The following is a 12,436-nucleotide window of genomic DNA, read 5'->3' as shown; positions in this document are numbered from 1 at the left end:
ATATATATACATGAAAAATGTAATGTGGCTGAATTTTACTTGGCTCCTATATCTTGCACAGTAACAATATAGAAAAAATTGTCTAATTATAAGGCGGTAGAGATAAGATGAAGAAATATAACAGTTCAGAACGATCCAACAGTGGATCATGAAATGTGAATTAATTAAATTAATCAGGAAAATAAACTTCCTGTCAGAGAGAGTGTAAACCGAAACAGAATTTTCGTGAAATACTTTATGACTTTTTTGGTTGGGTAAGAAAGCAGTACAAAGACATTGGGGGAACAAAGAACAGAAGACGACTTTTTAATGAGTTCCGCTGCAATAACGCTCAGCAGCGCCAAATGCCACGTACATTCCTAACTATCAGAAAATAGTAAATAGGTCTTGCTTATACAGGATTTGTACAAGAGATAGGAGAGGAGCAAGTTTCAAGTTGATAAGCTCATAATAATGAACAGATGATGTATTTCCAGCAAGTGGCGCCAATTTTTTTCTTATGCTATTTTATGTACCGCCAATGGAAACAAGATATAGACATGCGCTTACATTTGGGCAAGTCACAATGAAGAATCATTTGATCTTACTAATAATAAAGCAATAGCGTTATCCGGCAGTTGGGTCAATCAGATGTGCGGTGCTTGAAAATTGCTCCCACACTGTCTCTTCTGAAAACATATCCTTGCTTATTGAAGACTTTAGTGATTTGAAAAAAGTATCATGTTTAATCTGTAATGTAAGGTTTGTGGATTATCTAACTTTAGTCATCCATGGTACTATTATGATAGAGATTTGCAATCTATCGTGGACGAAATTTTCATAAAAAAGAAAAATGCTACTAAGATATGATATAATGTGTACGAGATTGTTTATATAAATATTACATAATTTCAAATGTTCGAGAATTTAGTTCATTTACTATCAAGAATTATTTCTTCATGACTAGGTCAATTGGTGTCATCTGAAATTTTGATGGCCAGTGAACCGGGCTGCCCAATTGAACTACACAAGATCCAGATCGACCGTTGCGATGACATGTACGATAAGGGATGTAAAGGTGGTAAATTCATGCCTTTCCATCGAGCTATGTATGATTCTGCTACTGGACAGTCTCCAAATAGTCCAAGAGAACAGGTAAGTAGCTGAAATCATTATCAAATATTCATAAGGTGCTGTTTAATAAATTCGCTCCAGTTTAATGTGCACTATATAGATTTCTAGTCTCTATTTTAGATCGCTATTTCTTTAAAGAAAAAAAATACGGAAAGAATATATTAAGATAGCGTTCCACGCATTCCTAGAATCTTCGTCACGAAAAAAACTTCTATGTGCAAAAGTATTTAAAAACCGAGGAGGAAAAATAAGAATGATATTTCAGCTAATTTGTTTAAATAATTTCATCCCTATAATCAGTTGTGCGTTACCAGCGATCTTAAAGATGTCGAACTAAATATATAGGTCTCGCGACATTTTAATTTTAGTTGCATTGTTCAAATGCAGACCATAGTGAGCTAGGAAGCGTTGACTAAAGGAAAACTGCATGGACACGATTACTACAAATGATAAGCCTGCAGTCAAGATGATAAGGTGAGAGTAAGTGGCTTTTAGGAAGGAAATTAGAAAGCAAAACCAAGAAATAATTTTCAAAATAATTTCTGCGAAAAGCTTTGCGTATGATAAAACTTGAACCATTATAGTCTAGTAGTGTCTTGTAGCTCGCTACAAAATAATAAATTTAAGAATCGCTCCCTATTTGAGTACGATAATAGTGTTGATTAGTAACTTTCATTTATATATCATGAAAACTGTATTCAAGTTTTTTTTGTCTCAGTTTTCAGTGAGAATGGATAATCTTGATATAAATGAGAACCATGTATTGTAGCTCTTGACATTTCTAGTGGATTTGATCGTATTTGGCATCGAGGCCTATTCAGTAAATTATTACCTGAGCTCTGTTCTATCACCTGTCCTCTTTCTCCTATACATAAATGACTTACTGGGAAGTTCCGCTAATCCTATACACATCTCTGCTGATGATAGTACACTCCATCTGTCTTATTCGTTCAACAAACCATGCGGTGCTCCGACATCCCAAGCTTCAAGATCAACCGCAACCACTACCTTAAACACTGATTTCATACCATCCTTCAAAGGGGAGAGGATATCTTGCCTTTCTTCTAGAACAGAAAAGGATTTCATGTTTGGAGTGATGCACCTAAAACCACCCTAAAAATCTCGACGCTGTCAGAGGAGTGCAATTCAGCTGATAGAAAATCCCCTCCTTTATTAACTCACTTCAACATCTATCTCACAGAGATACACTGTTTCAGTCCTGTCTTTTCTACACGTACTTCTATAAACGCTGTCCCTATTGAACTGGCAACGATCATTCCTGCCCTTTCTGTTTAGCCTGTAAAAACAAAAGCAGCAAGCTACCTAAAATCTGTTTTCAGTATACCTGAAAATTCACTGAAACCGCTTCTCCTTTATCTGTTTTATGCAATCAAACTATCCTTTGGAACAGCCTTTTTCATGAAGTGTTGTACCTTAACAACCTGAACCCGCAGCTCTTTGGCAAAATGTCAATAAATTTCTTCTTTCTCAACCCTCACCTGCACTCCACACACACACACACATGGCACTGATGAACTATAAGTTCTTTTGCCTCTCGTTATTAGGAGCTGCAACCATTAACGCTTGTAATAATTTAATATATATATATATATATATATATATATATATATATATATATATATATATATATATATATATATATATATCCACAGTAATTACGAGAATTTAAGAGTGATAATTTTGTGAGTTATGCAATGTTGAGAGTTTGAATATCGTCCGATATTGATATAAAAATAGAAAGTTGGAATGGTGTGTTACATTATTAACTGTAACAATAACATTACTAACTGTAACTGTAACTGTAACATTCGGAAAACACAACATTGAGTTGATCATTTGTTTGTTATCCCTACTTTGAAAATGTCACGACAATGCTGATCGTATTCTCTGATGCGGGAAGTTTCATGGATCAGAAATTTTTCCTTAAGACCCACTTATGTATTAGACTAAGAACCATTTAAACTCACGCGAATCACTTTTCTTCAGGCTTAAAAGCCTGAAGAAAAGTGATTCGAGACATGACAGACATCTTGAAAAGTAAACACGGCAGCTGCCAACTATGTCCAACCAAACCTACCAAATATGCAATGAAAAATGGAAGATTTGCTGGAATCTCTCCATGCATTCGAGTTCATACTTTCTATATTTGGGTAAATAATGTCCCTGATATTTCTGATCAGTCCTTGTGTAGTATCGCAGGCAGCTGCACATACAGCTCAAGGTTGGAATTCCGGTCATTACGACGCAACCGAACAAGTAAGCAGATGACTGAAGCAGCTGCAGATTAACGTGACAAAATTATTGCCAATACTACTTGATTTATTTCAAATAAACGGGTTGTAGTAAAGAACTTCAGTTATTACATACTGCAATTATTTCATCATAAAGGTGAAATTTACAGTATATAAATAAATATAAAGTGTACTCTGTGAATTTTCATAGACACCGAAAGTCCAAAAAATAACCGGTCACAGGTAATTCGATGGTACTACTAACAGGAACATTTAGTTCTAGTTTAGTGCACATGTCCTCACACTGATCATCCCACTGTTCAAATTGCAGTGCTGCGCTATGGAACGTATGCACATTAACCATTACATAACGTAAAATTTCTCTTCTCTTCGATCTGTACTCATTATCAACAACAGGAAACGTATTAAATCCATAAAGTATTATGGACTGTATCATTATATTGAAATGCTAAGTTACTACAACTAGGTTACGTGGCTCTTTCTACTGCTGGAAATGAACAAGGATTATTTCGCCTAGCCGCTATTTCTAGCCATAATTCCATTATGGCTAGAAATAGCGGCTAGGCGAAGTCGCAAAGCATGTCTAGTTTCTACAACACATAAGAAGATATACATCGATAGCCGAAACATCATTCGTCTACAAGCTAAAAAAACAGAGTACGAACAACTGGCATTTATGTGACAAAATAGAAGAGGGAATAGGGAAAAAGACACGGAAGAAAGAAAATATTTGCGGGTTTGATGGCTCATATGAGTATTATTAGCAAAACGTTTGAAAATAGAAAACAATATTCAAGTTATGGCGTTAGAAATGCACTTCTGAGGAGAAAAGATAAAGTGAAGGAAAATATGGTTAAGTATTATAATAACTATAATAATTCGTAAAATGCATAAAGAAATTTCCTCAGCAGTATTCAGAGACCTAATATAGATAATGCAATAACAAACCACTTGTGGTTGTACACAAAATCCTCAGCATAAAAGAATCTAAAAAACAACACACTATGAATTATATTGAAATGATTGAAAAACATCGAAAATAGTGGGATTACACTGTCAAAATTTGGCTTTGTCTCCTCACTACAATACTATCCTTGGATATCTCTTATCATACTTCCCACAAAAGATTACTGTGATTAAAGTATTCTTATAACACATGGAAAATTATAGAAAAGATATGTGTTTACTATAGAATTCAATAACTAAACTTGAAACATAAACATAGACTTCTGGTGCAATGTTAAAACAATTTTTGCAACAAGATGTATGAAACGTTACAAAAATAATTTTGTAATTATGTTTTGCGTGAAATTTTCACGAAAATATAATACCGCTTAAATTCTTCTATACATATGATATCTCTGAGTGATAGTAAGTAATTATTATTGTTTTGCATCAGGCTCCATAACTATAAAAAACATAATGAATACACAAATAAGCTCGGCTGAATAGCATCGCTGTTCTTCTATCAGCAGGCTGTGTCTTCTAATTCCATTATGGCGTGGATGATGGTGAAAGGAAAAAAGATGGCGATATGAAATGAAATGAAATAAAATAAAATAAGAACAGCAGGCCATTTTGAGAAATTCCGCCTTTGTCGAAGGTTACAAGATTTTTTTTTTTTCCTGCCGAAAACGACAGGAAAATGGGCAACGAAAAAGATGGAGATATGAAATGAAATAAAATAAAATAAGAACAACAGAATTCAAATATTCCGTTGTTGCTAGGGTATTTTAGTTTGCGTCAAATTTTAAATAAGGTTATATTTAAGATCATTCAACAACTTTATCATTGGGAATATTTCCTCTTCGTAAATTGGACGGAAAATTGTATCGTTATTATAACATTATATACGATGAAGAGAGTTTAAAGCCAATAAAGATGTGGTCGAAACAAAACATTTGGAAATATGTGAGGAATTCATGGAAGTGAGCCTGCATAATGAGCAATGGTAGTAGAGCTGCAAACTTTATTTTTAAAAGATGCTTTTTTTGGTGTCGCGCAGGGTGTGCGAGAAAATGAATTTAGTCTTATCTTTGATGAGCACGCAAGAAATTTTCTCAAATTTACAGGGGTGTTTTACGTGTAACTCCATATACTCGTATGATATCAACAAGCAAGTGCTGTAGAAAAGATCATCGTGGAGTGACTCCACAGCATTTATTTCATATGGCTGTAAAAATTCTGCGTCTACATCTACGAGCATCTGAATCAACGACGGTAAGTTTTCGATTAATCAGCTGGGCTAATAATGAACTGATGGCAATTTATAAATGATTCCATTGAAAGGAACTTGGTGTATTTAAGGACTATACTAAATTCTCTGTATTACTGGTAGCAGTGAAAGCGGGACGTTTTTGGTATGATTCCTCAACTAGGGGAAGCCAACATTATTTTTAAGTGCCGGCGAAATGTCTGGCTAGATGTGGTCCGTTTATTTCATACTTTACGCCAGAATACGTTGGATGAATTGGATTATCAAAATAGTAGGGGCAGCGAGATAAAGAAAAATATTTTATTTGTCTCCTTAATTATTATTTTCATCCTATACCAGACGGAATTTTCGCATGTACGACACACAGTAATTCATTTTAGTGCCCATTGAGAGATCAGCACTGTCTGTTGTAGGCCAAAGCGGAATGAAATAACATAAATTTTCCTCTTCGGAGTAGGATTTCCGGATTATTTTAACCTTAATCTATCATTGGTAATAAATGAACAACAGGTCTTCGACCTTTCTTGGGGATCGTAACTGTGAAATCCCAGTAAATTTTTTATTATAGCTGAAGTGTAAAAACGGTTCTTTCATGAAACTAGTCGAAACGAGTTTTATCTTTTATATGCAATGTTAATAGCTCTGTTATTACCCGTTGTTTTACTTCATCAACCTCTCACGTCGCTTCTCTGGGAACTACTACAGCAAGTCCTTTTGAATGGATTTCTCTTTCTCTTCTCTTTCGCATTTCCAAATGTTACCATTTTCATTTCTTTAACCTTTTTAGAAATAAAAACTATTTAATTATTTTTACTTTTTGTGGTTCACAGACCGATATTAATTTACAAATAGTGCATAGGTGGTTCGTGTTATACCGATTTGAAAAGGATTGTGACAGAACCTAGTCGCAATCAGTCATGGACTTGTGAAAAAGTCCGTGACTGATTGCGGAAATTATAATACAAGATATTCAAGCGTTCGTACTGATAGTTTCAGGTAGTTCACAAAGTAGATCCTGTGTCAGGACACGAGGCCTGTGTTCACTGTCCTCAAGGAAACTATGATAAATAACAGGTCTGCGGTAATGGCTGCAACTTTATCAGATTCAGTGTTTTTTTTTTTTTTTTTTAACGAGAGCTTCCACATTAGTAGATTTCTGCGAAAATATATGCTGGGAATTTCTTAATGTGCTACTTTTAAATCTTTTCAGATATCATTAGAAAAAGAAAATCTAAGCTGTTTACACGCTCCATCCCAGTTAATAATGCGGAACCCTTCAGCTGCACCATTACCTCTGAGAAGAGAAGAATATGACAAATTACAAAAACCGGAATAAATTAGATGCTGTCAACCAATTTGTTTTAACACGAGACGGCAGAAGTAAGGAAGGAACCATTCATTCTACAACAAGCAGCTTGCGCACGAGGGATAAAAAATGGTAATTCTGAAGGAAATTGTAGCCATTAACTGCGTTCGCTGAATTCTTGTTTTGCTGGGCTTCGTTAATTGGTTGCACTTATTGCGAGACTTAATAGGCATTCTCGTGTTCTACTAGCTTTTCTACAGCGTACTCGATATTTGGAGGCATAAGAAACTTCTCTTTGTTTGCGTGTGTGGTCCCGCTTTTTTTTTTATGCTAATTATGTACGCCTTGTTCCACTTTTGCATCGGCAAATCGACCAGGAAATTGATGGAACAATACACACATTATTACGGCTAACGCAGTAGTTGTTTTGGGAGTATTCTGCCTGCATATTCGTAGATAAATTAGTTCTTGTTTGTGTTGTAGTTTCCGCTACTAGAATTATCAAACGTCCTTAAATTTGAACTTATTTATGCATTTAGTTTTGGATACAAAATTCCAATAAAATATTACCTGTTTCTTGTCAATATTAAATTTCACTATAGTATTAGTTTGTTAAATGGCCTTTAAGTAGTACACGTATTTCATCGCCCACTGTGAAATTCTTGCCCTGCAGTAGAGAGATTAAAGTGGTTGAAAAAAAGTTCCGCGTTTAATATCTACAGCAGGATCCCCAGATTATCTAACTTTTAACCAACCCGAGTACTAATGTGTAACAGGTTAAAGCTTTTGTAGGTGGGCTTCACATGATGATGCACCAGTTCGTCTCGTGGATATTTCTTGCCTTGGTTTTCAAGACTACAACAGCTGTATTTAAAAAATAAATAAACTGTTGTTTTTTGCTATTTTAACATGTGTACTCATTTCCTCAGTTGGCGGTAAAGTGTTTCGTTTTCTCTGTCTCCACATCTACTTTCTCAGAAATATTTCTTAAAAAAGTATCTTGTAGATTAGAAAATAACTCAGTTTCATTCTCCTTTTTTGTAGACTTTACGTGTAGTATATTTTATGCATGTTTGTGATATTTAGTTGCATTATTTTTTTCACAGTCGTCCTTAAGAGATGGATTTGAAAAGTTGATTTATGTCTCAGTCAGAAGCAGAGTGAGTTATGACTTCTCAACGAACGAAAACCTTTTTGCACGGTATTCAGAGATAAAGAACGCGAGGTTATGACCTTAATTTTATCGTCAAACATAATTTTCTGAAACGAATGGCCTCGTTAAATATCCTTTGTTAGACCAGGTCCAACAACCCCATTACGCATAATTAACACAGCGACACTGGAAGCTTCTCGAAATGAAGGGATTTCAAATAGTGTGGGGGAAAGTTTGAGCATAGTTAATAAATAGCTTATAAAGCATACGGACATATGTAATTGCATAAAATTCTGTGGTATATTTTTTGCAGTTCAAAGTTTGTTAATTGCATCTACCGAAATAATTCCCCAACAAACAGAGCGTATTAAGAATAAATGACATTCGGTGGTGGCTGGAGTAGCCAGGGCGTTGATTTACGAGAAGCTGAAGCTTCTTTGTAGGAATTCATAAAAGGCTTGCATATTTCTTAATATCTATATGAAAAGATATTCATGTACATCGTACTATGAATAACGAAAATGAAAAACTGAGTTTTTTTGTAGCTTTAAGACAAATTACTAGTTAGATTCAAAGTTAAAATTTGGTAAGGTGTAATGAAATCAATCGTTGTCTTTAAAATATTAAACAAATTAGAAGCCACCGAATTTCAGTTTTTAATAGGGACAGAACGTGGTCATCTTGAAATGCGAGTTTCAAGGAAACATCGCGGCTGTACTTAAAACTGTTATATTTCGAAAAGAGCATGCGGTTAATCCACCCGTAACCATAACATGACACTTCAACTCAAAAAGGCACTCTGATTCGGTTTGACAAACGCGCGGTTTGTCTTATTTATCCCATGCCAGCAAAATCTCTGAAATTCGTCGGCAAAACAGACAAACCAGTCTTCTATGAGAACTCGCGCAATTAACATAAATCTGGAGGCCATGGTAACACTTTGAAGTAACCGTCGTGTTCAGGAGACCACTCTGAATGATACCAGAAACATGTGCATTATCTTGCTAGAACATCTGTGAAGACAGTTAGTATGAAGTGGTGTACCTGAGCAGCCACAGTGATTTCTCTCTCGGTTGTCTCCGAACTCCCCATTTACCGTACACGCGGCATAGCTAGTCTCAAAAGACAACTTTTTTTTGCAGTGTGCAATAGTCCTAAGACTTGCAGATTGATTTCAAATGTAGATGTTGATTATTAGGTGTAAGCATGGCTAACTTGACTATGCGCCTACTTCGGAGGCCCATATGGAGAAGGATATGTTGTAACGTGGTCTGAGAAATACTCCAATTCATCTCCTAGTTAAGGTCCATGGTCAGCCTTTCCACCGTTTTTTTTTTTTTTTTTTTTGTCTATGGGTTTGCACAAGGTCGGAAATCCTGCGTTCATCACAAGTATCAGTGAAGCGTGGGAGTCCCCCATTGGTACAGAGGCTTCTGCTCTTCCCGGTATTCTTCGACTGTTAAAACACCTTGACACCTCGCGAACAGGCTGCAATATCGGCAGTTTCCTGGATACCGCCGCTCTCAACTGGGACTCTACAATGATGCATTTTTTGAAGGTCAGTCAGATCACGTTCGTTGTCTATTAGCACCTCCGAATGAACAGCAGGTCACACACTCCAGTATTCTGGCTTTCACCGTGATACGAATGCCACCTTGTTGGACGGAATGGCCAAATGTGAAATTAGTATCATGCTTGAAATTCTGAATAGTAATCGTTATAGTCATTATAATTATTTCATATTACTGCCTTGTCTCCCCAATTCTTTAAAAGGATAGACGATAATTGATAATGAAACCGTGTAAATATCAAAATTTTAAACGTCATTTACAGTTGTCAAAATATAATTATTATATATAACCAACTGTTTATTCTATTTATTTCTTCAAAGTATTAATTGCAAGTGACGAAGTTCAACATCTGATTGTATGCGGTTTTATTATGAATAAGTGATGGTAATTAATGATAAGCATTCACTAATATAAATATTCTATGCATAATACTAATAGTAAGTTCATATTTATCTACATATGGAGGTTTGCACTATAAACACGTCACGTTTGAATCTCTCTCTCTCTCTCTCGCACGCACGCACGCACACACGCACACGCACACACACACACACACACACACACACACACACACACACACAAAATTAGGTATAGTTTTAGTATATCTCTGTGGAAATGGCGTTTAGTTTCACAGCACTAGGCTACTCGAAGAAATACGATTATAGGTCCGCTTCTAGTCGCAGACTGCAGAAAATTTACCTCTGGGTTTGTTTCCACCGGATCCCGAATTAGCCGATCTTTAGCATAGACAAATAAGTTTTTTCTCCAGGAAACTTGGATTTAACTCTGCATCTCAAAAATCGATTGCAAATTTCATATTATTACAAACAGTAATACGAGTGTCAGGGATTAGGGCAACGAGATGGCAGATTCTCTCTCTCTCTTGAACGCCTTGGTTAATTGATAGCATGGGCTCAGTGTAGGCTGAAGGATGGAGACTGGATGTCTGTCTTTAAATGATAGATTTAAAGGCGATCCTTTCTTTATTGAATAAAAAAGGCATTATGGAATTATTTTTTATTATTATATAAGTACGACTGTTGGGGAACAAAATTGCATGATCCCAATATTTCAGAAGGGAAATATTGGGATTTAATTTCATTCACGACGCTTTGAAACTTTATATAAGGGGCATTCAATTGAAGATATATTGGTTTGGTTAATTGTATCTTTTATGTGACTCTCATCCACAAAAGTTGTAACCTATAGTACATCAGTACCGTGAATTTTCTAAGATTTCTTTTTAATGCTAATTTAATTTAATTTTTATATTTTTATCTGATTTTCCATAATCCAGGAGTCCTACTCTAGAAACTAAACACTGAGCTTTTCGAGCAACTTCAAACCTCCAATAAATCATAATATTCACAGCAGCTCTATAGTGGAGACAATGTTACAATTTCTCTTCAAATGAAAGATCTGGAATCGAATCCCATCATCCGCGACGTTACGAAACTTTATTATATAAGGAGTTTCCAACTGAAGGTTTGGTTTGATTAATTGTCTCTTCTATAACCGAGACCAGTGTATTATGTCGAAGCCACAACACATTGCTAGTACTTTAGTGCGATGTGCGCTCAACTTGTAGTTCTTTTTATTTTTAGTGTGTTTATATAATATTTTTTATGTAATACGGAAATCCTGCTCTAAAGACTAACGTGGAACTTTTTCGATCGACGTCAGGGCTCCAGTCTCGCTCAAGGCGATGAAATTCATCCTCTGCCTAAAGATATTCAAAAATATCAATGTCAGTAGTAGGATTTGAGCAGATGACCTGTTGGTTGGAGAGTGAAGGTGCTATCCAGTTGTCCCAGATGGCCAACTTACATATTTTCCAACTGATTTTTCTGTTTTTCGGGAAGAAAAATACTACCATCTCTGTGGTGATATCTTAGCTGAGGTTGTTAGTCAGTCTCATACGATGGTGATAGGGTGTTTTCGCCGGCCTCAAAATTTTAGTTGTTCAGGCTGTAATTCTAACCAAATCATGTCAAAACACTTAAAAATAAGTATTTTTTCTTTTACTTTATCCATAGCCACAGTGGAATAACTCCTAAATGTGAATAACAAGAACCATACCTATCATACGTATAGTATTATAGCCCTTAAGAATCCATAGTAACTGTAGAATATATAGTACATTTCAGAAGTTGAATTCTAGGACTACTCTTCCTGCATATCCAGTACAGAAGTATCTATTTCTGCTTTGGTATTCTTCTGGAGATTTTTCTTATATAGTCATTTCCTTCTGGAGGAAATGCCTACTAGAACGTTGAAGCGTCTGCTATGTTCTTCAAAAAATACACTGAGTTAGCTTTGCATTAGGAACACCTTCCCCACACCCCAATTTACATATTCGGTGCGATAACGAAGTACCACGTGATATCAACATCACGTGCGGCTACTATAAATGGTCACACATATTATCTGTTAATTAAGTAAACGTTTTCCAGTAATAAAGAAACGTGGTGATGTAGGCCAATTTGACCGCTGGCAGACTGTTGGGGCCTGGAGCTATTATTTCGGAAACAGACGCACTTATTGGTCGCTTCTGTATCACGAGCATACCAAAACTAGGTTAACCATGAACAGACATCCAGAAGAAGGTCTCTTCTGGGTGTCTGTTCCAGATTTTTTTGGCGAGCCACGCGTGGTTGATCCTAGAGGTGAGCATCGGGTCTCACGACTGGTATCTCAGCAACGACGTGCAACAGTCACACAGCTCACCCACCAATACAGTAGGGGCAGTTCGACCCATTTCCACATGGGCCATACGCCGTACCTTAATTCGCCTGGAATTCCACA

The 12,436-nt window shown here is 36.0% G+C and overlaps 1 protein-coding gene across 1 annotated transcript in view; it reads left to right on the top strand.

The window, feature by feature from the left end:
• LOC150094527 (dual oxidase-like) overlaps positions 1 to 12,436 on the top strand; it is a 290,860-nt gene that overhangs the window by 116,430 nt on the left and 161,994 nt on the right. The window contains exon 4 of the mRNA XM_090412281.1: positions 947 to 1,134. Within this exon, the coding sequence (XP_090268407.1) occupies positions 947 to 1,134 (188 nt within the window). The remainder of the gene's footprint in view (positions 1 to 946; positions 1,135 to 12,436) is intronic.

Source organism: Typopeltis vanoorti, chromosome 22 (assembly GCF_054136105.1).
Source record: "Typopeltis vanoorti isolate ZY-2024b chromosome 22, IOZ_Tvanoo_1.0, whole genome shotgun sequence".
In the NCBI taxonomy this organism is placed as follows: Eukaryota; Metazoa; Arthropoda; class Arachnida; order Uropygi; family Thelyphonidae; genus Typopeltis; species Typopeltis vanoorti.
The sequence above is the reverse complement of the archived record's forward strand: the minus strand, read 5'-3'. Positions and strand labels throughout refer to the sequence as shown.